The following is a 27,725-nucleotide window of genomic DNA, read 5'->3' as shown; positions in this document are numbered from 1 at the left end:
CGCCTCCCCGCGCGTGCGCAGCGTCACCGGCGGGCGCGCCCGGCTCGGCGGTCACGTGACTCTGCGCTGGAGTCGCGGCCGCTCTGACGTCACGGAGAGCCGCGGCGGGAAGGTTCGAATGAAGGGAGGGAGGGAGTGCGGCGGCCGCCATGGTCCTGAGGGGCAGGTGGGTAGGATCGGGGCGTTCCGGGAGACCCTCAGCCGGAGTGACGGCGCTCAGCGCTCAGGGGGTGGTGGCTGAGGGTGGTGGGGGTCCCTCAGGGCAGAGTTCCCGCGGTCGGGGTGCTCCCGCTGCAGCTCATCCAAACCCCCCCCCGGGCCGGCTGCGCTGAGGGAAATGCTCATGGCTGATGGGCCAAAAAGGGCTTAGCGGGTCTGGCTCGGCTGTGTGGGGAATGTGGATGTAGCAGGGATGTGTGTGTGCGGGAAGCAGTTTGTCACATCTCCCTGTTGGGCTGGTGTAAGTGTTCGCCTTCATTCAGCTGCTTTTAGCAGCTGAAGGGGTAATTCTGTGTCCATTAAGGGTGTTCGTGTCACACCTCACTAATCCTCCAGGTGCTGCTAAGACAGTGACAGCTATAAGAAACAGCGTGACTACTTTATTTCTTGTTATAATCTGCTTCTCAGTAGTACACAGTGTCAGAGGAGCTGAGTCTTATTTCCTGTCATCCTTTACATTGCAGAGATGTTAAGGGATTGAGCTGAGAGTGCAAGTGCAGCTCTCCAAAACTCAGCTGTAAATTGCAGTAATGATCAAATATCATAAGCCAGTATGTACAGGAGCACTCAGAGACTTTTATAATTGTTTGTCCCTGGTTTCATCACCAATGGCTCTTTTAAAAGCTACTGAGATGTAACTTTAAATCTGTAAAGAGGCTTAACTTCATGGGTGACTGGTTTTGACAGTTATCTTTAACATGAATTAAGCATGCATGACTAGGTTCAGAATCAATAACCTGGTGACAAAATGATCCTGCTAATAGTTTCTGTAGTTGTTTTTTTGCTGCCAGTAAATGATTTTAGGGTAACTTGTTAATTCTGAATTGATCACTGGAGTCTCTGCAGCCATTAATTTAAATGAATAAATTCTAAGGGTTTCTATCTCTAATTATTCTATCCTATCTATTCTAAATTCTGTCCTAAGAGTTAGAAAATGTGTTGTCATCTATTAAAAAAAACAAAAAAAAACATTTTTTAGCAGTAGTCTTTCTGTTAGATTATTTCAAGGTTTCCTCTTTAAAATGCCCACATCAGCTCAGGGAAAAAAATTCAGACAGGGAAAAAATAGTGAACTGACATGTATTATTTTGGCATTTCCTTCACAATTCTTGTGGGTTCTAACCTTTCCCTTTCTCTCAGGCCATATGAAGATGTGAATATTTCTGAAATAAGCTGGTGAATGAGTGCTTTGCCATAGTAATGGCTGCTCAAGAGTTTACTGTAAGTGATTTTTAACACCGTGCACAATTATGTAGAAATAAATTAAAAGACACTGTAGCTGCTGTGTTATTTAAGTATTTTCTTACTCACTGTTGTTTCAACATTTTACTCATTTAAAACAGGTATTATACACTCACCAAAAAATGAAAAAATCAAAAACATGGCAAGATGGAATTCTGAGGATTAGAGCTGGTGGGAATAAGGTGAAAACTTGGATTTAATACCATTTGATTTGACATCACCTGCTACTGCTATGTCAGTGGCAAATAGTCCTGTCAAATAGAATTAATTATTTACAATTCTATTTTTTCATTGCAGGCTGTCTTGTTTGATGATAAAGGGCAATGTTTGGAGAGTATCTTTATTAAATCTCAGGTATATTTTTGCTTTTTATGCTTCTTTATAGTTTGGTTTCAGTAAACATTTCAAACTTGTGTGGTAAGGAAGGTAGTGCTTTATCTTACTGTGGATATGAAAATCTTCTGCAATGGAAAGCAAAACCAGCTTCTGTTTATTGGTAAATCATTGTTTTTCCAGAACCAATGTAGAGGTTTTAGGGAATTTTATTCCTTTTGGGTAAAAGCTGTGTATTACAGTAACACATGAAATAACCATAACTTGAAGCTAAGTGCAAAGGCTTTCTAGGAGGCATATATTTAAATCCAACTATTTATTTGTCAGCTGTGATATCCTGGGTGTACATTTCTGAAATTTTTACATTTAACTATTTAGAGATTATATCTATTTAGCAGACTGTTAGTGTTTGGGGTTTTTTTTTTTAGCACCACTACATACACACTGCTGCTTTATCTTTTCTAGGTGAATGCTGGAGATGATTTAGAAGGTGAACGTTATCTGATCACAGTTGAAGCAGTGAAAGTGAATGAGAAATCCTTTGAAGATCAGCCAGGGAAAGCAGAAACTCCAGCACTGGATAGAAATGGTGTAAAAACCAGTGTTCTGCCTCCCAGACATCTGTCTGTAGGCTTGAAAAGGAAGTTTAGGGTATGTCTTTGTTTCAAAAGTTGTGTCTGATGCTAAGGCACATTTTAAAACACAAAGGGCACATCTTTTAGTGAATGGTAAATATATAGAATCATAGAATCACAGAATCATAGAATGGGCTGGGTTGGAAGGGACCTCAGAGCTCATCAAGTCCAACCCTTGATCCACTCCCGCTGCAGTTCCCAGCCCATGGCACTGAGTGCCACATCCAGGCTCTTTTGAAATATCTCCAGGGATGGAGAATCCACCCCTTCCCTGGGCAGCCCATTCCAATGGCTGATCACCCTCTCTGGAAAGAAATTCTTTCTAATGTCCAACCTAAACCTCCCCTGGCACAACTTGAGACCTCTTGTGCCCTCTTGTCTTGCTGAGAGTTGCCTGGGAAAAGAGACCAACCCCTCCCTGGCTCCAACCTCCTTTCAGGGAGTTGGAGAGAGTGATGAGGTCTCCCCTGAGCCTCCTCTTCTCCAGCCTCAACACCCCCAGCTCCCTCAGCCCTTCCTCACAGGACTTGTGCTGGATCCCTTCCCAGCCTCCTTGCTCTTCTCTGGACCTGCTCCAGCACCTCAATCTCCTTCCTGAGCTGAGGGGCCCAGAACTGGACACAGGACTCAAGCTGTGGCCTCCCCAGGGCTGAGCACAGGGGCAGAATCCCTTCCCTGGACCTGCTGGCCACGCTGTTCCTGAGCCAGCCCAGGATGCCATTGGCCTTCTTGGCCACCTGGGCACACTGCTGGCTCCTCTTCAGCTTCCTGGCAATCCAGACTCCCAGGTCCCTTTCTGCCTGGCTGCTCTCCAACCACTCTGTCCCCAGCCTGTAGCGCTGCATGGGGTTGTTGTGGCCAATGTCTTCCTGGTGTTTTGGAACTCTAATCCAGAAGGTGTTAGTGGTAGCTGTTTTTTTCCAGAGTTTACTAAAAAAGTTTGGTTTAGCAGGTTTGCTATTGCAGGGGCTGCAGTGAAAATCAAAAGGGTTGAGAGAGATCATCAAAAGATGATCTCAAAGCACCCTTGGAATGTGCTACTTGGTGGGAACAGACTCTGTGGAGTGTGCTCCATATTCAGCATTTGATTACTGACTCTGAAGTCCTTTTCCTGAGTAGAATTAACTTCAATTTTCACTCCTAGGGTTTCCAAGGGCCACGCCAAGTTGGAAAGAAAATACCAGCAACAGAAGGTGAAGAAAGCCCAGCAGTGTTGCCTGTTTCTCAGCAGGGTCAGGGGACTTTCCCATCCAAATTTTATGTTACCTCTCCCTTATTCTCTACCATTTGCAAGAGGGATGCAGAAACACATCTGTCTGCAGAATTCCATGAAGAGAGGAGTAGGGATGGTGCTGGAGAGCCCATGTCTCTCTCCTCACTGCTTTCACCTCAGTTTCTTGATGGATGTGAGGGGACAGAGGAGCCAAACTCTTGTCTCTCCACTGCCAAGCCAGAATCTCCTCTCACTGCTCATCTCACTGGGCAGGCCAAACCCAGCAGGCAGGCAGTGTCACACAGCATCAGGAGCACAGCACAGATCATAGCTCTTCTCAAGTCTAAACCAGCACAGGGATGCAGAGAGCAAGCCAGCCCTGAAGGCACAGGATGTCTTTCTAGGTTTCAAGCATCAGAAGAGCAAAGCACAGTCCCACCTGCTTTTCCAGGCAGCCCTTCCAAAAAACTTGTCCAAAATATTCAGCACCTGCCATTTCTGGAGGAAACTGTAAATGAAAAGAAGGAATGGAAAGCTGAAATGCTCCTAAATCCAGCTGAACAACCTTGTGATAAACAAGGCACAGGAGAGAGAAATGGCAAAAAGGCAAATAATGTAAGCCAAGACTTGCAAGATCCCTGTAATACAAAGAGTTGCTTCCCACCTGAATGCACCATCAGCAGAGTGAGTGACAGTCAGGCTGTCCCATCCTCAGGTGAATTTTCATGTTCAGCAAGCCCAGTCAGCTTTGAAAAAAATCTGAGCAGGTACAGGGGGTGTGCAGTGGCAAATGGGATTCAGGAGGATTCATCTCTGATGTCTCAAAGTGAGCATCAGCCCAGAGAAAATTCAGGAGGAGCACCTGGTGACACAGAGCTGTCTGTGGACCTAAAATTGACTGAAATTGGAATTGCCAAGGAGGAATTTAGTGCATGTGGCAAAGACTGTGATCCAGATGAACCTATGGTGGAGGTTAACTTTAACCTAATGGCAGCTTTTGATTTTATGGACCCAGACAGTCAAAACCTGTTTGAAAGAGGTGGGAATAAGCTCAGTGAGGGAGCTGTGCTGTCACACAGTCCTGGTGGCTTAAAGGGAGAAGATGCAGCACAAAGAATTCATCTTTCATACAAAGGAGTGACACACAGTAAGAAAGGAGTTGAATTTTCAGTGTTTGATGGAGAGAAGGATGGAGATCACTGCACTGGGAGAGAGCATTGTGACAGTATTGGAGAGACAGGAATAATTGGAGAAGACTCTGCAAACCAGACCAGAATAGAAGTGGAACTTGTGAGTGATGGACACAGTGAGATGAATGAAAGTCAGTTAAGTATCAAAGCCACAAACAGAAAGGACCCTGGTGGCTGTGCAGCTCATACCATTAGTGACATGTCATGGACAAAAAGCAAGCACTCTGATCTTCTGCCTGATGACATAAATGACTGTCACCCTAAAGCCACCATGTTTGATGACATAAATGTTAATGACTGTCACCCTAAAACCACCATGTTTGAGAAAACTGGAAATATTCCTTGTGTTTCTACCAGCAGAATAATTTCTGCAATGGATGAAAGGACAGAAGATGTTACAGAGTTTGGATGCATGAAACCCCCAGGTGTTGATGTAGAACACTTCTGGGGTACTGGGAGTGATGCCACTAAACCAGGTAGCCCTTTGCTGGCTTTGTCACAAAAATCAGATCCAAGCTGTGGCTCATTCCAAGATTTTGCAGAAGATCATCAACAGGCATTTGGTGTCTCACCTAAGGAAGATACTCCTCTGTCTAGAGGTCCTGTCTGTCCTTTAGGAAAAGCCCATCTGTCTGCAGAGGACCCAGCCACAGGTGAAGCTGAGTTTGAAAATGTAGAGAGCATCAGTGCCTTTCATGAGCTCTGCAAAGGTGGGAGAGCAGGAGTGGATTGCCTGAAACCCATGACAACAGCTGAGAAGCCATCAGATCTTCCTGATCTGGTAACCAAGATCACTCTTCTGAGAGCTTTGACTCAACACAGCACAGCATTAGAAAGCTTGCAAAAGATGGAGGAACAGAACAGCATATTCTGTGAAGCAGAGGCTTCTAAAGAGCTGGTTGAACCCCTTGTGCAAGATGAAGGTTAGGTTAGCTCCTGTTTTCAAGTGAATTTTGGATGCCTGAGCCCATTTGACTCCTGTACTCTTATCTCAGGCATCCTATTTTGGGGTGATGTGTTATGTGTTTAATGCTTAAAGCAACAACCTGTACTCCAAGTTTGTGTGGGTTTTTTTGTTTTACTTCAGTTAAATCCTAACTGTGTAATTATTTGCATGGGTAAGATTTGCAAGCCTAGTAGATACTGAGATGTTTTCATGTAAAAAGAATACTAGAACTCTAACTTTTTATGCTTTTCCATCTCTTGTAGCTATAGAACAGTTTACAGAAATGCCTTACTCAGAAAGTATGCAGGCATCTTCCTGTTCATACTTTGATTCTTCTGACTTCATGGTAACCAATTTTTGCCTACATTTATGTAACTATACAAGATAAATTCATTTTCCCCTGGCTTGCTTGAATAAAATTCCTGTTTATGAAGCTATGGAGGTTGAGCTATGAACTGTTAGAGGCATTGAGTAAGAAGCTGATAGTAAAGAGAAGATGACCTCTTGCAGACCCAAGTGCCAAAAAATGTTCAGGAGGCTAAATGTGTGATAAAAAACTTTTCTCATGTATTTTTTCTCTCACTAACTTTTTCAGTGCTCTGCTTTCCTGGGAATTTTAGCACTTGGGTTGAAATGCATGGACAAATCTGTTTGTACTGGATGTTTCATATTGAATTTTGTCCAATTCTATTAGTCTTTTTCTTTCAATCAGTCCAAAATCAAAGATTTTAGATTAAACTACTCTCTTTTTTCCTGTCCTATCTGGAAACAAACACAGTTTCTTATCCTGCTGTGGATTGTTCTGGCTTCCAAATAAAAAAGGCCATAATTTAAAATGCTTCCTCTTGTACAAAGATGAGAGGTTTCTTAGCTTAAGTTTTCACTTGAACTTGTAATTAAATTGTTAAACTAATTAGCTTTTCACACTTTTATATGCAGCCAAATTGCATGGACAATTTATTACAGAAAACAGAGGCTTGTATCCTACCCAAAGCAGCAGCCCAAAGAGACCCCAGGACATCTGACTGCCAACCAAAGGTACAGTTTCTGTGGAACTGAAGTATATAGTGGTTTTTAAATTGCAATTCAGTGGTTTACTATTTGAGATACATTATAAGAAGTCCTAATTAATCATAAATATTTAACCAGCCTCCTAATGAGTTTCTCACCACTGTTTGATACATTTGGCTGTGACTTTTAAACTCAAATCTTACAACATAAAAAATAAAACCAAATATACCACAGCAGAATATCAGTTGTGTGTTGGCAGAGTACAAAAGAAAAAGAACAGATTTTTTTTTTTCTCTTCCAACAGATTATTGTTCTTGTATGTATGAAAAGTACCTTTATTGACCCTAGATAGCTCCAGAACAGTGCTGCTGTTCAGTTAATGATAATTCCAATATATTGTGTAGCCTGTTAAATTTCAAGGGCATCAAGTAAAGGGATCAGCAGCTAGTGAGATAATGTCCAGATCTCCCTGCTCACAGCTGGGATGGCAGCAGCACCCAGATAATATGGAATTTGCAGCTCAGAGACTTTTGTCACCTCTGTTTTCAAGCAATTATGTCCTTTCTGACTTCAGACAGGTAAAATACTCTTTTTTTTCAAAGTTGCTCTTATTAACCTTAGTGCAAGAAAGTGTCCTGTAAATGCAGGACAAACAGAATTCATTTTTAGAATACTACAGTCATATAAAAATCATAAGAACTGAATGTAGCAATTAAAACTTTGCAGTTAGACAATTATTTTTATTACTCTTTATCACAGGACTATGCCTTTGCAATATGTCAAATTTTTTCCCTCTCTGATCAGTTTCACTTTGAAAAATGTACATTGTAATTTGTGAGGGGGAAAATGGCAAAGGTCTTTTTTATAATCATTGTTTCTTGGTGTTAGCAGTATCATAGTCACCTCAACTGGATTTGAAAATTAAATTTGTTAAAGATTTCTAAAAAACAAAGGTTTAGAATTGGAATTAACATTCTGCTTGCCCTTCATGGAAAGGAACACAACATCCAGTGTTGGTTTTTTTTCCTAAATCAGTATATATTTCAGTATTTAAAATTATATTAGAAATTGTATTTCAGCTTTTACTCACATCTCAGGCTACTGGAGAACTGTATCTAGGAACAAGATTTAGAAATAAGATATTTAGAGATAATGTTCATGTAAAGATAATATTTCTGTAGAGGGTAAACATTTCAATCTCTTAACAAGTTTTTCCTTTCACTTTTGTGGCTGAAGGCTCCAGATTCAGGAAGTCTTCATGAAGATGATATCAACTTTATCACAGAAGAGAATTTTCAAAAGAATTCTAACATTATTAAAGAGTCAAGGATAGATCAGTCCTGTAAGTGAAAGTAAACATAAAATAGCAGCTCTTGGCCTCAAAACAATTATCCTGCATGAGTTCTGTCCTTTGTTTTTCCTAGCAGTGGCATTTAATGTGAATTCTGATGTTTCACCATGGGCAATGTCAGGCTCACCTTCATCTGCTGATTTCAGACAAACCCAGTGGACTCCAGGGGAACCTGACAAGGTGTGAACTGAATCTTTTTTCCTTTATTTCCTGTGTGTTCATGGTAGCAATTTATTTCTTTTTCAGCTGTTTTATCTCAGCTCCAAGGGACATTTCAAGTGCTTTGAATGATGGGAGAGAACAAAGTGACAAAAGGGCTATAATTGAGTGACTTTTTTCCAGTCATTTGCTTGACATGTTAATTTTTCATCTGTAGATGATTTCAGCAGTAGAACTGACTTCCTTGCTTGATCCAGACTCCACAATTTCTCCAGCTTCAGGAAGTGAGGAAACTATTGGAGACACCCAGGAGCCCCTGGTGCACAGCATCCTGCCAAGTGAACCAGAACTACCAGAATCTTTTCTCAGTAAGAAATCACAGTTTCTAATTGCACTTCCCAATATTTTTTCTGGAGAATTTTGGAGGATTTTTGAAGCACAGTGAGTTGCAATGGAACAGATAATTACCCTGGATGCTGAAATACAAAGATATGTACCTGGGTAACTACAGAGTTTATTTTGTATTTGTCACATGTTTTTTTATGGGGGGGCATGTTACTTTTTTTCAAGCATGATTTTAAACAGTGTTTTCTAAATCAGCTGAAAAAGTCTTGAATGCCATGCCTCCTCCCCTTATTATCCTCTCCTGAAGGAGTGTTCAGTGAAGTGATTTAATTTATTAAGAAAGTCTCTAGGATAAGATTCTAATTCATATTCACATTTTCATTTTTTTACCTGCTTTTCATTTTCTTCCATATTCCACTGTCCTCTAACAGTGCAGTTGCACCTCTCAGTGACTGTCATATTTTACTGATAGTGAATTTAGTCAAAACAAAGCTTTTGGTACTAGGAGACAGATTTTTGACACTAGTTGATATTAATTTAGGCATTTTGTGTGGGGTGTTGTTTTTGGATAAAAAGGAGTGAATGTTGAGCTGGCTGTTTCCTATTTGGCAGCTGTCACTGGCCTGCCAAGAACATCAAATTAATGACCCCTAAAACACAAGAATGTTGAAATAATTTCTACTAAACATTTTCTTTTATACAAGCAGAGATGTTGTGTATTCAGAAATGTGTTCTGAATATAGGGATTTAAGTAAAAGAATCAAAAAAAAGAATTTAGTAAAAGAATCACAATTGAAGTCATTGATGTCTTAAGGAAACTTAGTGTGGTGCTGCATAGGCACGATAAAAAGAGCTTGCCAATGGGAAGGGAGGATGTAAAAGGAAGAGCTTCAAGTTCTTTCCTTATCTTTATTTTTTTTTTGTACATCTAAAGTTAATTTGTAAGTGCTACAAGTTGTAAGATGTATTTGCCCTCCAGCCCAGGAGAAACCCCTCTCTCCAGAGGAGTGCAGCCTCTCCAGATTCAAGCCCTCAGTCAAAACACGAACTCCATTTGTCACTCTTCCTGCTGCTGAGAAGATTCCTGACCCAGTTTATCCAGCTGACAGCTATGAGGTCCAGCAATCTTTGGGCTCTTCACCAGTCCATTTAGGCAACAATTCAATGGTATTTCCTAGGAGTGCTTTTGGCCCTGAGGACAGAAATTATGAAACCTCTGTGTTTGGAGGGTATAGGGAAGGCAGACAAAGGGAGTCTGTACAAGCAGCCTTCCCTAATGTGCCTTCACAATATAGACAAAGCAAGTGGCTAAAATATCAAAACAGTGCACAGGGTGACTTGACAACTCAAAACAGAGATGATGGGGAAGTGAGTGATGACATCTGTGCTGAGAACATCCTTGGAATGCTGCTGGGTGACCCAGGAGAGAGCAGTGCCCTGAAGAACAGCGGCGCTCCAGGCTCTGCCCCTCTGCTGACAGCACAGAGGATGCTTGGGAAATGCTCTGCAAACACCAGCCTCCAGGATTTGGTTTCAGAGAGGAAGTTACTTTCTCTGCACTTCAGTCAGACACCTCTGGCTGAAGCAACACAAAAGGTGTTAAGTCATCTGAGCTGCCACACTGTAACAGGAGATGGCCAGGTGTGTAACTGTTCAAGCAAATATTGTTAAAAGTGACAGAAACGCATTTTTCTGGACAAAGTAACTGCATTTGTCTGATTTCCTGAAAGATATTATCAGTGCCATTGGATGAAATGTTTCTACATACCTAGTAACTCCAGAGTCTCAGCTACAGAACAGCAGCTGCTAATGTATTTTTTAAGTGCCATGAGTAACCCTTTATAAAGGTAATTCCTTTGCTCACACAGCACCAGAGTTAGGTTTTTTTAAATCTGAATATTGATGGTAGGAAGATGAAATAAAAACTGTTGGTACTTGATTTTATTCCTTTTGGCAGTCCTACTGAATCCATGTTCCTGTGCTTAAGTCTGGAGGTGTTGGTGGGGAAGGGGGATTTGTATTTTCTGTTTAGAAAATTGATTTTTCATTGGCAGTCTTCGTGTTGAGACTTTTGGTTGAAGAATGAAGCCCTGATTTTTTTTTTTTTTTTCTGTCTAGTTGTACTAATTAATGAGAACAGAATATTTAAAAGCAAAGAAGGAAAAAGAGAAATTGATAACTTTTGGCAAATCTGTACAGTAGCCATTTATCAAAATTCAGATAAATGTCTCATTCAGAGTTTGGAGAGTTTTAATTGTTCATTCTCTGTTTTTTAGGACATAATGATTTCTGAGTTGTCTTTCCCTAATGTGGATAAAGTAAAATGCACTCCTCTTCCTAAAAGAAAGGTTTCCATACCAACTGTGTTTCAGTCTCATGTTCACTACAAACAGGTTTTTAAAGCTGCTCTGACAGGTACGTGTAACACTGTGCTCTGTGAAATCCTGTCCTTTTTAAACAGTGTCATTCTGAGCCTTCACAAAGCAGGATGAGAGCAAGAGCAACATCATCTGTTGGAACAACTGTGTAGTTTTGCATATATACATATATATACTGAAATATATTCAGTCTGCACCCAAAATTGCAGAGCCAAACACTTATATTTGACTGTGTGAGCTTGTGCCTGTTTGCAAATCTTTAGGTTCCTATCTGAGGGGTGGTTTCATTGGTTTATTGGAGTTTTGGGGTTTTTTGTTTTTTTTTTTTTTTTACACATTCAGTGTTTGGATCATATAGAGTCATATTTGTATGATCATATAGATCATATAGATCATACTTAGCTGTGATTTGAATCAAAGTAAGATGGCAGGTACAATTTTACAAGTCACATGGTTTCTTTTAGGCCTCCTTAAATATTTTGATTTCCATTTTGGACTGAATGTTTCAAATGATGATGTGTTTGTTTTATGTGGTGTACAGGAGTAACCATTTACATTGTGCTAATGATTCTTTTATTCTTTCTATGTCAAGAGCAATTAAACATAATGCTCTTTGAGCTGTCACAGAAGTTACACAGTGCTCTCTCAAAAGTGGATATATCATTTTACACAGCCTTGAAGGATGGGCAAAGTGAGAGCAAAGCAAGCAGCGGTCCCCTCTGCCATCACATGCATCCTGCTAAGCTTGTTGTGGTTAAAAAAGAAGGTCAAAACAAGGTGCTTCTTATTCCTTGTTTGTTTACAGCTTGGGGGGTTGTGTTTGGCCCAGGGACTGTATTGTGGGAATAACTACAGGGCAGTGCTGTGTGATTTACAACCCCAGGTTCAAGTCATCTGTTACAGAGATCATTTTAAGATCAGCTGTAGTAGCCACTAGTGTCAAACTGCTGAGGTAATTGTTTTCTCCATGCAGAAACAGCTTTATATGCATAGGAACACCTCAATTTATAGTTTTATAGGTTATAGGGGGTTTCTGTAAGGTGTGATTACACACACTTGCTTTCAGAAGCTGGGAGTTCTGGCAACACACTTGTGTTTTCAAGCCACAGTGAAAATACAGATATTTATCTGATCATTTCTATAGCAGAAAGTACCAGTCCATCACTTTACATTTTCTTTTCTTATTTATTTCTAAGTCCTTATGGTCTTTTTTCTTTTTTTCTCCCCCTTTCTCCCTTCCTAGGGCCATTTGTTCTATGCCTGTGATGCCCCAAAAGCTGAGCAGTGTTCATTCTTCATGTGGATGGAAGATGTGAACCCCACACAGATAAAATCCAGACCCAGTGCAGTGCTCCATGATCTAAAAAGCATTGGGACATACCTCAGAAGTCAAAAGATTTCTCTCTATGAGGAGTGCCAGCTTTTGGTGAGGTATTCTGAACTACTGTGTGCTTTTCACAACTGTTACATGAATTGCAGGGTTTATAAATATTCCAGTGGCTCTGGATTTCAGGAGCAGTTAAGAGACCCTTTCACTAACTGTTTATAGCACCAATTCTGTTTAAAAATGTAAAAAAAACCCCAAAACACAGTGAAGGAATAATATTCACAGCAATGGGGCTGTCAGATCAAGAATCAGAACTGTTTAATTGATTGATTGATTAATGAAATCAAATTGTTGCATTTGAATTACTCTTCACTTAGTCTTTTGTAAGACAATTTGATTTCTTCCCTTAGTGATGCTAATTTTAATGTTAAAAGCTGTATCAAAGGCTACTCTGTGCTGCTTAACTGCAAGGGAAACAAATCAGTTGTGGCTGAATATGAGAGGAGTGTTTTGCAGTCAAGGTAAATGTATTTCAGACTTGGTAATTTAAGATGAGGAGCAGCCACCAAGATCTGTGCTGTATAATGTGGTCCAGTCTTTAGAACTTTCTTATTTTTGGTGGTGAATCCAAATGTTCCAATTGCTTATGTTCTTTTTCTTGAAACTGCAATTGAACAGGAAAACTTTTGAGATTCAAACACAGAGGTGTAGTAAGTTCAAGAAATTTACACCTGCAAGTTTTGATTGTGATTCCAAAAGAAAATTATACCTCAAACTAAGCATAAAGGAGCATTATTCTCTCTATAGCAAAGGTAAGCAAATCTTAAGCATCAGAAGATTTGTTTCTGTGACATTGTGTTTTTTTAATTTGTGATCTAAAGGGAAAATCTGAATCCTATATTTAAATTCTTGAGAACCCTGATAATTCATTCCACATTCTGGAGAGGCAATAAGGTATCTCATTAATTCATCTTCTCTTATAAACATTCAGTTATCTTAGAAAAATATTAATTCCATGTCCTTGAATTTGGAGCTTCTTAAAACTGGGAATTGTGACTTATCAGGAAAGCCCAGTATTCAAATAAATGAAATCTAAGTAAAACTTGATGAAAAAATTGGTGTTTCAGTAGTTGTTGTTCTGCATCTCTTCTAAATTATTGACATGTCAGAAAATTGGAGGGCATTCAGTGATTTTGTTCCAGATAGCTGTGGTAGTTCCTTTTACTTCAATAATTTTGGAATCAGTACCCAAATCTTCATGGTTTCTTGACCTTGCTGTTCAAAATGATGCAAAGGAAATGAGGCAGAAACAAACATGTTTGTCCCTGTGCATTTTATGTACAGAGCTAGAAATGTTCTGACAAATCAGAATTTGGAATTTCTCTTAATTTCTTCTGAAGCTCTGCACAGGCAAAACTTTTACTTGCTGTCCTCTTCCAATACATGTCTAGGGATAATGTAGGAGGCTTCAGTCTTGTGAGGTGTGCCAAATAAAACATTTGCAGGCTCCAGTCTGTGTTGGTTTTCCAAAGGAAGGGGAAATGTACATTTATTTCAGTACTTGTTTTTCCTTGGCAAAAGTGTGGTGAGCTTGATCTGTGCTATACCTCAGTAATTTGTTCCCAGTGCTTTCAAAACTGGTAATTCTTCAGATTTCTCAGAAATCCTATGCTTCTAAGTGTACCACAGGAGAGAACTTTGCATTTACTATCAATTTCTGACAGTAATTACCACAAGAACTGCAAAATATTTATTAATTTTGAACTAAAGAATCGCTTAGGACTTACTAATATTTTCATGTTAGCAACAGTTTAATTTGCAGCACAGTAAATGCTGAGCTGTTTTGCTGTTTCATTTTCTTTACAAGATGTCAGTAAGATGAGCTTTTGAGATCTCTTTTATTTTTGACAGATGATATTTGGGTTGTTTCAAAGACTCTGAACTTTGATCCCCTTGATACTTTCATTGCAAGTAGTGCTTTCTTTGGACCATCCTCCAACAATGAAGTAGAATTATTACCACTGAAAGGCTACTGCCCCTCAAACTGGAGATCAAATAGTAAGTTGAGCATCAAATAATTCAGAATTGTGGGAAACAAATATAGAGGGAAAATCTTGAGTGTGAATTGAAGGACTGGACCTCTCCAGCAGTCAATGTCTGGAAGAGTTAATTTACAGATTTTCATAATCACAGCATTTTATTTTTTCTTAGGCAACTTCTGCTCCTAATTTTCTTTGTGATCATACAGATTATTTCATAATTCTACAGTCATTACCTTAATAAAACCCTAAGTTGTATGGCAGTCAAGCTTTAGGGAAGGTTTCATTGTTAGCAGTGATAAACAACAGCAAAATCATATAGAATCATAGAATGGGCTGGGTTGGAAGGGACCTCAGAGCTCATCAAGTCCAACCCTTGATCCACTCCCACTGCAGTTCCCAGCCCATGGTACTGAGTGCCACATCCAGGCTCTTTTGAAATATCTCCAGGGATGGAGAATCCACCCCTTCCCTGGGCAGCCCATTCCAATGGCTGATCACCCTCTCTGGAAAGAAATTCTTTCTCATGTCCAACCTAAACCTCCCCTGGCACAACTTGAGACCTCTTGTGCCCTCTTGTCTTGCTGAGAGTTGCCTGGGAAAAGAGCCCAACCCCCCCCTGGCTCCAACCTCCTTTCAGGGAGTTGTAGAGAGTGATGAGGTCTCCCCTGAGCCTCCTCTTCTCCAGCCTCAACACCCCCAGCTCCCTCAGCCCTTCCTCACAGGACTTGTGCTGGATCCCTTCCCAGCCTCCTTGCTCTTCTCTGGACCTGCTCCAGCACCTCAATCTCCTTCCTGAGCTGAGGGGCCCAGAACTGGACACAGGACTCAAGCTGTGGCCTCCCCAGGGCTGAGCACAGGGGCAGAATCCCTTCCCTGGACCTGCTGGCCACGCTGTTCCTGAGCCAGCCCAGGATGCCATTGGCCTTCTTGGCCACCTGGGCACACTGCTGGCTCCTGTTCAGCTTCCTGGCAATAGAGGTATATATACCTCAGAATAGAGGTGTTATATGTGAAATATGTGTTACCAGTCATACTAGAAACCTGTTACTTGGCCAGTCTCTGAACCTTAAAACCTTAGGAAACTGGTGAATTCAGGAAAATATAATTGAATACTTGTTTTGTTCTTATACTCTCCCCTAGGCATCCCCTTTGGATACAGCCAAGATGTAATTTGAGTCTGGCCTGCTGGAGGTCTTCTAATACTCCTTTTTTTAAGGAACTATCTGCTTAGCTTTTCTCCTACAGTTTACTTTAAAAACTCCACTTCTAAATTCCAAAGCCCTCTGAACATCAAGTATTCTTAAAATGAGTGAAGATTTTTATTTCAGGTTCCTTCTCAGGAGATTCCCAATGTTGGGATACAAAGAAGGGCTGATTGGTCACTCCTCAGCATCCAGTTCCATGTGGCAAAGGGGTTGACTTGGTTTCTGTTAGAGGAAGCTGATTACTCTCTTGACACTTTGCAATTCATTTATCCAGCTGGTTTGAAATGTTGGCTACTTTAATTTTTTCCTAACTTTATTTTTCCTTGGCCTTTTCAGTGTTTGTTCATGCCTTGCTGGTTTGCAATGCCAGTGGTGAGCTTACATCTTTAAGAAATCTGGAGGATCACTTCAATCCAGCCACGTTACCACTCATACCCCACCTCCTCAAAATGTAAGTTACTGTTCCTGTCATACTCTGAACATACAATATGTCAGTAGGTGCAGAAAAACAAAAAAAAAACCCCAACCAACAAACAGCAAAACCACCATGGAGCTTACTCTGTTGAAAAGTGAGAAAAACTACAATCAGAAAAACAGGACAAGGAATGAACCTTGGAGTGCTGCATCCAGCTCTGGAGCCCTCAGCTGGGGAAGGACATGGAACTGATGGTCTGGGTCCAGAGGAGGGACACAAAAAAGATCAGGGGGCTGGAACACCTCTCCTGTGAAGCCAGGCTGTGCTGGGGGTGTTCAGCCTGGAGAAGAGAAGGCTCTGGGGACACCTAACAGGGACCTTCCAGTGTCTGAAGGGGCTGCAGGAAGGCTGAGAGGGTCTGTGTGTAAGGGGGGCAGTGGTTTTAAATTAGAGAGGAGGGGATTTAGATTGGATGTCAGGAACAAGTTCTGTGCCACGAGGGCAGTGGAACCATGGCCCAGGGTGCCCAGGGAGGTTGAGGCCTCATCCCTGGAGATGTTCAAGGTGAGGCTTGAGGAGGCTCTGAGCAACCTGATCTGGGTGAGGGTGTCCCTGATACTGCAGGGGTTGGACTGGGTGACCTGGAGAGGTCCCTTCCAACCCAAATCATTCTAGGATTCTGTGATTCTTACTGTTGACAATGCACTTTTCATTTATATGGCAATGAAAATATATTGGTCGCTTTACTCTAACTTGGTTGTAAGTTGCTTGTTGATTTTTTTCTTCCTTAAAACTTCCAGCCCAGACTTTATAACCTAGAGATTAATATTGGGCATTACTATCACTATTAGACTGGTAGTGCAGTCACTGACTTGCCCTCTGCAATTTTTTTACCATTGTATTTTTCTTAGGAATTTTGATTCTGAAAATGCTCCGAATAGAGTCAGCAAAAGGAAATTTGTTCCCCCTGCCATCAGCCTGAAGCACACAATGGTGTCTGGCCCTGTCAGCACTGAGGTGGCCATGGGACTTGCTACAAAGATGATCCAAACCTTCTCCCTGAACCCAGATCAAGCTACATCACTGGTTCAGATAGCTCAGATGATGACTTCATGTGAGAATATCAAACCCCCAGAGGAACATCAGATCTTCCCCATCACAGTCATACGTGGTACATAGCAAATAGTTGAGAAATCTGCTGTTGTGCAAAAATGCTAATTGATTTATCTTAAGGTGGCATTTATCTAGACATAAGAATCTCCCTTTAAGTTTGCCTGGAATTGTGAATATGTGATAAAGGAACAAGTCTACTGCTTCATCATGGAGAGAATTTTAGGGATATTTTGCTCACACTGGCATTACAGTTAATTCTGCCAGCATATTCCTTTTGATTCTTGGATTTGCAGTCTGCCTTTTGCAGGATTTTACAGAGGTATAGAGTTCTTTCCTAGCTAGATCTGTACACAAACTCAGAGTTATTTAGTGTCTTTTGCTTATTTCTTTTCATATTAAAACCACTTTTTGTCAATGTATCACCTTTGCTAGATTATCATATCCATTTTTTCCTATTACACATTATTCCTTCCTGGTTTATACTTCCTACTCCCTTTGTTTTATCCCTTTCAACATTTAAAAAAAGGCTAGCAACATCTTAGTTCATAGATAAGGTGTTTTTTTAATCAGTATTGAGAAGTATTTACCATGAATGTAGGTTTTCAGATCCTGTCAAAGTAAATCCATTGATAGTAATGACAGTCTTAGTACAGATACCAGTAGGCTCAGATTTCTTGAGCTTTTGTTATGCAGTCAGGCATATAGATCTATTTAAAATACTCATCATTCCAAAATAATCATCTCTCTAGTTCCTTATTTTGTGCCCAAGGACATGGCATGGGGGATGTGCATGTAGATACTTGGATTTATATTATTTTAATGTATTGATGAGACTCCTTAGCAAGTAATGCATGTGTTCAACCAGAAAGCTTAGGAAAAATACCTGAGCTTCCCCACCTGTGTAGTTTTTTGTAAACTTCTTACAGGCAGAAAATGCAATGTCTGAGGCAGCTTGTTGTCCTTGGATACTTGGAGCTGCTGCAGCAAGCACATGCAACATTTTTACAGGAATCACAGAATAATATTTCAAAATATAAATTTCAGTTCTAGACAGCACTGTCTAGAACAGTTTCACCTGTAACTTTGGCTTTTTCTTCCTAAATCCCAGGTGTTTTTGGAGCTGGGAAGAGCTATCTGCTGTCTGTTGTGATCTTGTTCCTTGTGCAGCTTTTTGAAAGCAGTGAAGCTACAGAGGGCCCAAGGCCAACTCCATGGAAACTTCTGATTGCTTCTTCCACTAACATTGCTGTTGATCGGATACTGCTGGGGTAGGTAACAGATTTTCACAGGTTTTCATTCCAAAACCAGTAATAGACTTGTCTGGTAAAGATAATTGTGGTTTTATTTCCAGTATAACAGTTAAACCATCGAATTTGCTACTAAAATCCATCCTGGCAGACAGTAGGATTGCTCAGGAAGCTCTGGGAGGTAGAGGAAGGAGGGATGGAGAGAGAGGGAAAGGCAGAGAATCAGCCTGAGGAAGCTTCAGCATGGAGCTAACATGGAATGCAACTCATGGTTTGGAAGGATAAAGGGAGGAATGGAAAGTACAAATACAAGACTATTTGTGAGAGGAGAATCATAAAAGCTTTAAGCATTTTTGAGACAAATCATAATTTCCTTGAATTGTTAATTCATCTGGTAAATGGCAGAATTCTGTGTTCTGATGTGTCTGCTAGCTTTTTTTAGAACCACTTTGAATTTTTTTCAGAATTTCTTTTTCCATTTTGGTAATGTGTGTCATCTCTTTTCCTTTGAAGTCTACTTGATCTTGGATTTGAGAATTTTATCAGAGTGGGAAGTATCAGGAAAATCACCAAAGCAATTCTTCCCCATAGGTAAGAATCTTAATCTTTGAGGGATCTGAAGCAATTCCAAGGTTCATTATAGTATATATGTAGTAAAATTCCTATTTTGTGTGTAATTTACAATAATGTGATGTAATGTATCTACCTCAGGGTGTTTGGGTTTTTTTCTCTCCCCCCCTGCACAGTGGAAAAATTTTACCTTGATTTGGGGATGTCACTGATTGGTGAATAGAGTTAATGCTTCACTTTCTCTGATTGTAATGCCTGTTGTAAAATCTTTTTGAAGCTTACATGCTGGCTCAGGAAATGAAAATGAGCAGTTAAAAGAACTGCTTGCCCTCATGAAGGAAGATTTAACTCCAGCTGAAAAAATATATGTGAGGAAGAGTATTGAGCAACATAAACTTGGGACCAACAAAACTATACTGCAACAGGTACAGTCAAGGTCACAGGATGGGAAGGGCAGGATTTTTTATGCCATATCCACAATTCCCAGCAAATGGAAATGGAGAAACCTTTCTCACACTTGCCCAGCTCCTCAAGTTTCAAAAAATAAAATAAATGTTAGGGCTAGGAGAAGTTTGATTCCACAGGTATAGCTTAGTGTCTTACCTGTGTATGACTTCTCTGAGTTTAACTTGCAGGTCCTGCTTAGTGATAGGAGACTAAAACACTTTTTGAACTTTATTGCAATGTGATTTAATATTATTTAATATTACCAATCCAGTTTACAAGGTAGGGAGAGAAAAAATTCTGAGTGCAGCTTAGAGTGCACTGCCACCTTGAAACTAAAATTATATAGTCATAAAGGTAAAAGATAAGGAGTGAGCTAAATCTATCCTACAGTTGAGTATCAACTGCAAAGAAGATTTCAAATCTATTTTAAGTGACTTTTCATCAGAATATTATCTTTTAAGCTTATTATTCCCTGTAGAAAAATCTTCTCAATTTCTGGTCTTTCCAGTGATTTGCTTTCTCTCCTCAGTCCTATTCCATCTTGTTGCAGAGCAATTGTAACAAAGCAGATCTGAGGAATTTGTGTTTTGTGCTTATTCCCAGTGGTCATATTGCCAATTTTGCTGCTGGGGCTCTGAAAATTTTGGAGGATTCTGTAAACTGAACTCTCGTTGGACCAAATCTGTTCTTAAACTACAAGAATCTGTGCATGATTCTAATGTACAAACACCCCAAGCAGAAGAAATGGAACCTTTGGATCCATCTCTCTGCATACACAGTGCCTTTTACTGGGAATCAGAATATAATTCTTTGAGACCCAGTGAGCATTCACTAGAACCACTAAAAAGTTAGGTGTGTTCTACTCCCAGAGCTGTGGTTAGGTGCTACACAGAGAGTAATTATTCAATGATCTTACCTGTTTGTCTCCCTGTTTCTCCCTCACCCAGGTCAAAGTGGTTGGAGCCACCTGTGCTGCCTGCCCCTTCCCCTGTCTGAATGCCCTCAGGTTCCCTGTGGTGATGCTGGATGAGTGCAGTCAGATGACTGAGCCTGCTTCTCTCCTCCCTATAGCCAGGTACAGCTTTCCTCTGCTGCTCCAGGGCTGGGATAACTTCATAGAATCATAGAATCCTAGAATCCTAGGGGTTGGAAGGGACCTCGAAAGATCATCTAGTCCAACCCCCCCTGCCAGAGCAGGGCCCCCTAGAGTACATCGCCTAGGAACGTGTCCAGGTGGGTTTTGAATGTCTCCAGTGAAGGAGACTCCACAACCCCCCTGGGCAGCCTGTTCCAGGGCTCTGTCACCCTTACAGTAAAAAAATTTTTTCTGATATTCAACTTGAACCTCCTATGCTCCAATTTACACCCATTACTCCTTGTCCTATCACTGGTCACCACTGAGAAAAGCCTAACTCCATCTCCCTGACACTCACCCCTTACATATTTGAAAACATTGATGAGGTCACCCCTCAGTCTCCTTTTCTCCAAACTAAAGAGACCCAGCTCCCTCAGCCTTTCCTCATAAGGGAGATGTTCCACTCCCTTAATCATCTCAGTAGCTCTGCGCTGGACTCTTTCAAGCACTTCCCTGTCCTTCTTGAACTGAGGGGCCCAGAACTGGACACAATACTCCAGGTGTGGCCTCACCAATGCAGAATAGAGGGGGAGGAGAACCTCTCTTGACCTCCTAACCACCCCCTTTCTAATGCACCCCAGGATGCCATTGGCCTTCTTGGCCACAAGGGCACATTGCTGGCTCATGGTCATCTTCTTGTCTACCAGGACCCCCAGGTCTCTTTCACCTACACTGCTCTCCAGCAGCTCAGCCCCCAACCTATACTGGGACATCGTGTTGTTCTTCCCCAAATGCAAAACTCTACACTTCCCCTTGTTGAATTTCATCATGTTCCAGTTCCTTACCCTGCTCAGTTTCAGAGGGTGATGGAGAAGGGAGCCACATCTCAACACAGCACACGCTTCCATTGTGAATAGTTTGGCATCTTTTTTAGAAGCTCTTTTTTTTTTTTTTTTTTTTTTTTTTTTTTTTTTTTTTTTTAACATTCTTCTGTAGGTTTCAGTGTGAGAAGTTAGTCCTTGTTGGAGACCCAAAGCAACTGCCCCCAACAATTCAGGGGGCTGAGAGTGTTCATGAGAAAGGGTTGGAGCAGACTCTCTTTGACCGCCTCTGCTTGATGGTACGTACCTCTCCAGAAGTCATCATACTTTTAGGTATGTAACAATCATACTATTAAAAGATAATTTAAGTACTAGATACAATTCTACTGGTTTGAATTCATCAACACTGATGGAATTTTTAAGTTAACCTGATGTCCTTTTTATCCAACTGTCATTTTAAAATGGGGCTTTCCTCCAGCTGTTTCCCAGGCTAACAGCAACATGAGACTCATTCTGATGAGTGATTCATGGCTGCACAGATGATTGACCTTGCTATCAGAAGGTGATCAAGAAGCAGGACTTCCTCAGGTGCTGTGTAGATCACATCATAGAATAATAGAATCATCATGGTTTGAAAGGACCTTCAGGATGATAGAGTCCAACCATCAGTCCCACACCATGTTGACCACTAAATCATCTCCCGAAGAGCCATATCTACCCATTTTTTTACTGGTACACATATCCAGAACCCACTAAAAAATTCTGGTTTAGATCAGTGTTTCAGCCTTTTAATTAAGCAGATTCCATCCTAGTGCATTTCTCTGGAAATGCTGTTTTCCCAGTGCAGGGAAATTTGTAAGCATAACAGATGTAGAAGAAGAATGGGTTGAAAAAACAGTGACAAGTTCTGCTTTGTGATCTTTTCTGTGCAGTTTTCAACCCAGGTAGAAGAATCAGTGTTTGTTGTAACTTGTGTTGAAGTGACTGGATGAAGCTTAGGCCAGCTCACTGCAGGAACTGTTTGAACTTACCTCTCATTTGACCTAGCAAAATACTTTTTTCTAGTAATTCTTTCTATGTGATAATTCTTTAGGGACATAAACCAATACTTCTCCGGACGCAGTACCGGTGTCACCCTGCAATTAGTGCCATAGCTAACGAGCTGTTCTATGGAGGAAATCTGATAGATGGTGTTTCTGAGGAAGACAGAAGTCCTTTATTGGATTGGCTTCCAACACTATGTTTTTATAGTGTTAATGGGGTAGAGCAAGTAAGTTTCCAACATTTCTTCTATAAAAAGGGCAATATTGTTCTTCCTCTGTTCTGTTCTGCTGTTTGTGATGGGTAAATTGGAAATCTCCTTCCTTGTTTCCAGATTGAAAGAGACAACAGCTTTTATAACATGGCAGAAGTTCATTTTACAGCCAAGCTCATCCAGTCTCTGATTGCAAGTGGAATAGAAGGCTCTGCAATTGGTGTGATTACTCTTTATAAATCACAGATGTGTAAGGTTTGTATCAAGCTTCGTCAATAAAAGTTTTTTGAAATATGTTTGTTTATTCTAAACTCAGACTCCATTTCAACTAGGAAGAGTCAGCTAGAAGCAAGGAAAAAAATGCTGGATAGGTAAAATGGAGTTTACTGTTATTTTTCTTTCTTATTTAAACTCAGTCTTTTGTTTTGGCAAATACAGATTCACCATGTAGTATTTTCCTGTGATTAGCTGAGGTTTTACTCCCCTTGCACTCTCTAATTGCTTGGTTGACATCTTGTGTAGGCTCAGAATTGTTTAATTCATTTGCTTGAGACAAGTGGGTGTTCTGGACAGGCTGGAGAGCTGGGCAAAAGTGAGCCTCATGAAGTTCAGTAAGGACAAATATAGAGTCCTGAATATGGGTAGGAATAACACCTGGCACCAGTACAGATTAGAGAACATCCTGCTGGAAAGCAGCTCCATGGAGAAAGCCCTTGGAGCCCTAGTGGATGGTAAATTTTCCATGGGTCAACAATGTGTCCTGGTGGCCAAGAGGGCCAATGGTGTTCTGGGGTGCACCAGGAAAAGTGTGTCCAGCAGATCTAGAGAGGTTCTCCTCCCCCTCTGCCCTGGTGAGACCACACCTGGAACACTGGGTCCAGTTTTGGGCTCCCCAGTTCAAGAGAGACAGGGATCTACTGGGGAGAGTCCAAGGGAGAGCTGTGAGGGTGAGGAGGGGACTTGAGCATCTCTGCTGGGAAGGCAGATGGAGAGCCCTGGGGCTGTTTAACCTGAGAAAAGAAGGCTGAGAGGTGAGAGGGGATCTTCTGAATGTCTGTCAATATCTGAGGGGTGGGTGTCAAGAGCATGAGGCCAATCTCTTTCCAGTGGTGCCCAGTAATAGGACAAGAAATAATGGGTTTAAACTGGAATATAGGAAGTTCCACCTCAACATGAGGAGAAACTTCTGTGAGGGTGAGGGAGCCCTGGCCCAGGCTGCCCAGAGAGAATCATAGAATGGGCTGGGTTGGAAGGGACCTCAGAGCTCATCAAGTCCAACCCTTGATCCACTCCCACTGCAGTTCCCAGCCCATGGCACTGAGTGCCACATCCAGGCTCTTTTGAAATATCTCCAGGGATGGAGAATCCACCCCTTCCCTGGGCAGCCCATTCCAGTGTCTGATCACCCTCTCTGGAAAGAAATTCTTTCTCATGTCCAACCTAAACCTCCCCTGGCACAACTTGAGACCTCTTGTGCCCTCTTGTCTTGCTATAGAATCATAGGAGGTTGTGGAGTTTCCTCCTCTGGAGCCTTTCCAACCCCACCTGGATGTGTTCCTGGGTGATCCTGCTGGGGCAGGGGGGTGGGACTGGGTGATCTCTGGAAGTCCTTTCCAACCCATGACATTGTGTGGTTCTAAGAGCAGCACAACTCACCACCATCCATGTTCCTTTGTCCCCAGATCCAGAACGTGCTCAGCAGTGTCCACTCCGAGGCCTTTGACACCAAACCTGTCCAGGTGTCCACTGTGGATGCCTTCCAGGGAGCTGAGAAGGAGATCATTGTTTTGTCCTGTGTGAGAACCAGACAGGTCGGGTTCATCGACTCGGAGAGGAGAGCGAACGTGGCGCTGACGAGAGCAAAGAGGCATTTGCTGATTGTTGGAAACCTGGCCTGTTTGAGTAGGAACAGGCTGTGGGGAAGAGTGATTCACCACTGCAAAGGTAATATTTTCTTTTTCTGCATTTTTTTAAACTCAGCTTTTTCAATGAAATCATATAATTAATGAAAGCGTCTGGTACGCTTTCTGTATTACAGAGTAACTACACTGTGCAGGCTGCAGAAAGCAGCTTATTTATCACATGGAAAATACACACCTCAAGGAAATGCAAGCTGCATGTTAGCAGTTTGATCTGCAAATGGTTTTCATACCTGAAAGGGTATTTATTACCCAGTGATAGGACTTCTCTCTCTTCTTTTGATGCCACCAGATAGCTACACCAAGAGTGGGCTGGTAAGGAGAGCTGAAACCTGGTACTGCATTTCTAGTCCTTTCCCTGTTTGTTTTTATATGGTAGGCACAGCCAGAAACAAGTTGCAAACAATTTCATCCATACAGCAGTACTTCTAAATTGATAGGACTTCAATAAAGGAAAAGAAAACTTGTAGCATCTTTCTGCAACTAAGAGCTTGTGAGGTTTGGAAGATAAATTTCTGGCTGCTAGAAAAAGCCCCAGTGCTACTGGAGCTCAGCTAGCTCTGCCAAGAACTCCTGACTGCTTTGCTTCCAGGTCTTGAGAATACATGTGCTTGTTTTATTGAACCAGAAAGGGAAATGCAGGTTTTGAAAATCAGTTTTTTTACAGTTTCTGCATATTTGCTATGCCATTTACTGCAGCTGAGGATGTGTTTGAAAGCTATTCCTGCTTAAAAACAAACAGACAAACAACTCTCACTAAAAAAAAGATTGTGATGCCCATCATCACCCCTTGGAACTTTGCTCAAAAGTGTTTAAAATGCCTGAACAGCCTCTTACTTGTGTGTCTCTCTTTCCTCTCTGTGTGCTTTGGAAAGAGGGGTCATAGTTTTTCCCATCAGAGAATCTTCCCTCAGCAGATACTGCAAAGGGAGGGCTCAGTCTCTAAAGCAACAGACCAGGTGCCAAAGGAGTAATTGTTTTATTTGCCTACTTGGCTGATGTCAAAGGAAGCCTTTTCACTGGTGGCTGGACTCAGAAGAACAATTTTCACAGCAGAAATATCACTTGCCACTTGACAGGCTTGGGGTAATGGACATTGGTATCAGCACAGCCTAATTACACCATGGATGCTGAAAAGGGAAATGTAATTATCCTGTTTGTTGCTGCTTTTAGGATGGGAAAATGGATTACAACACATGAGCCAGTGTGAGCAGCAGCTAAACAACATTCTTGAGTGTTATGTGGAGAAATGGAAGGAAGAACAAGAGAATAAGAATAAGAAAAAGGAAAAATAAAATGTGCACCTATTTTATGAAGAAAATACGAGTTGCCTGTCTATAAAAATTATCAGGATGATTTCAAATGTAGTATTTATATTTCAGGTGGGAAATTTTTGCTTGTGTGCAACGACACTTCTGGTTTGACACCTTGTTTGTATGACTAAAAATTAATAAAGTAACTTTATCTGCTGGATAACTGAAATCCTTTGATGCTTACAGAACACCTCATTGTATTATTAGTGCTTCATTATTCTTCAGATTAGATATAAACATAACATCCCAGAACAATTCTGTCATAGTGCATATTTACAACTCAGTGGCATCTAGGAAGGAGCATGACTGAAACAATTAAAAGGATAAATAAATCATAGAGTAATTTATTCAAAGAAATATTACATGTCCTTCCTCTAGGAAATCTGTAGTTGTCAACAAAACAATGAGAACAGGTTAACTTGTACTTACTTTTTTTTTTTTTGCAAGCTTTAGGATAAGATGACTGGTCTGGGGTTGGAAACTACAGGGGAAAAAAAGCTGAATGGTTTTGGTTTGGAGGAAGACTGCTGTTGTGTCAGAAACTTTCTGACAAGGAAAAAAAAAAAAAGTTCATCTTGATCTTGGCAAAGATTTGTCCCAGAGGTGTATGGAGGAGTTGATGTGGAAAACTGAGAAAACTGAGGAGCTCCAGAGAGCCTGCACAGAGCAGGCATCTCCCTAGCACTGAGGTTATTCCAAGTAATCTTCTGCTCTCTTTTTATGCAGCTTTGGAATAAATCACCTGGTGAGGAGCTTGTTGCCTTGTCCCTGGAAAGCAAGCAGAATGTTGGCAAACAGGAACCTCCAGAGCACTGACAGCAATCAGGTTAGCCCAGGATGATGTAAGGAGAGGGGATGAGGAGGGAAGAGGGGAAGCTTCTCTTAAGGAAGGGAACTGAGGTTCTGGCTGTCCAGGTGTGGGGGCTGGGAGCAGATCAGTCAAGGAATTGGACCCTGCTGTCTCATTATGAGGGGGTGGGAGCAGTCTGTCTGGGGGATGAGTTCTGTATCTGCTTGGGGATGATTCCTTATTGTTCCTTTTAGCAATAAAGACACTTTTAACAGTGTCTTGGTGGCTCTTGGTTGAAGCAAAGGATTTTAGCAAGGTTCTGGTTTGATCCTGGATGGTAGATGTTTCATGCCTATGATTGACATAGGGTGTAAAGAGGTGTAAAAACCCTGAGCCATCACTTTCTTTGGCACCAAAGGCAAAACATAGTTTAACATCTGCCTGAAATCTTCATAGAAGTCCAGGATGGCTTTTTCACACTGTTTCCCCAGTGCTTTGGCAGAGGCTGCTGTTGAGAAACAGCCTTTGTGCTCTGATTTTAGTTAGTAGGTGTAGCATAAAAAAAAAACAAAAAAACCTCACAGTGTCCTGGGCTGCATCACCAGCAGGTCCAGAGAGGGGATTCTGCCCCTTACTCCCTGTGAGACTTCCCCTGCAGTGCTTGGCCTGGTTCTGGGGTCCTTGGACCTGCTCAAGGGGGTTCAGGAGAGGCCACAAAAATGATCAGGGGGTGGAACATGTTTCCTCAGGAGCAGGGATGAGGGAGTTGGGGTTGTTCAGCCTGAAGAACACCCCAGGGAGACCTTAGAGCACCTTCCAGTACCTGAAAGGGCTACAGGAAAGCTGAGGAGGGACTTTGATAAGGGTGTGGAGTGATGGGTAGAAGGGAAGGGAGGCACTTTTAAGAGGAAAAAAGAGGAGATTTATGATGATAGACATTGGGAGGAAATTCTTGGGTGTGAGGGTGCCCAAGGAAGCTGTGGCTGCCCCATCCCTGGCAGTGTCCAAGTCCAGGTTGGATGGGGCTGGTGGGAGGTGTCCCTGCCGAGGTGACAAATACCCAGCGAGCTCTGTCACTTTCTCACCGGGTGCCCCTGACCCGGGACCGGACGGTTCCCCCCCGCCGCCACCAGGGAGCGCCACCAGCCCGGTCCAACCCGGCCC

General features: G+C 41.7%; 1 protein-coding gene across 5 annotated transcripts; it reads left to right on the top strand.

Moving 5' to 3' along the window:
* Positions 1–20: 20 nt before the first annotated feature.
* Positions 21–26,811, top strand: ZGRF1 (zinc finger GRF-type containing 1). Of its 5 annotated transcripts, none has more exons than XM_071744055.1 (29): positions 21–166; positions 1,360–1,440; positions 1,563–1,643; positions 1,759–1,815; positions 2,260–2,445; positions 3,574–5,755; positions 6,042–6,124; positions 6,718–6,816; positions 7,194–7,367; positions 8,026–8,131; positions 8,214–8,320; positions 8,517–8,667; positions 9,624–10,285; positions 10,921–11,059; positions 11,615–11,799; positions 12,266–12,453; positions 13,028–13,161; positions 14,261–14,407; positions 15,933–16,047; positions 16,923–17,182; positions 18,233–18,392; positions 18,885–18,962; positions 19,219–19,366; positions 20,336–20,463; positions 21,460–21,583; positions 22,378–22,554; positions 22,660–22,794; positions 24,222–24,483; positions 26,498–26,811. In XM_071744055.1, exons 2-29 carry the CDS (start codon positions 1,420–1,422, stop codon positions 26,506–26,508), a joined length of 6,300 nt encoding a protein of 2,099 aa, XP_071600156.1. In that variant the 5' UTR covers positions 21–166; positions 1,360–1,419; the 3' UTR covers positions 26,509–26,811. The 5 variants fall into 5 exon arrangements, 4 of the variants coding, with proteins under 4 accessions (XP_071600156.1, XP_071600155.1, XP_071600158.1 ...); XM_071744054.1 differs by lacking the exon at positions 26,498–26,811 and adding an exon at positions 25,632–25,959; XM_071744057.1 differs by lacking the exons at positions 6,042–6,124; positions 26,498–26,811 and adding an exon at positions 25,632–25,959 and having other exon boundaries at positions 3,574–5,613.
* Positions 26,812–27,725: the final 914 nt, after the last annotated feature.

Source organism: Heliangelus exortis, chromosome 4, assembly GCF_036169615.1.
Source record: "Heliangelus exortis chromosome 4, bHelExo1.hap1, whole genome shotgun sequence".
Lineage (NCBI taxonomy): Eukaryota > Metazoa > Chordata > Aves > Apodiformes > Trochilidae > Heliangelus > Heliangelus exortis.
This window is presented reverse-complemented; position numbering and strand designations above follow the sequence as displayed.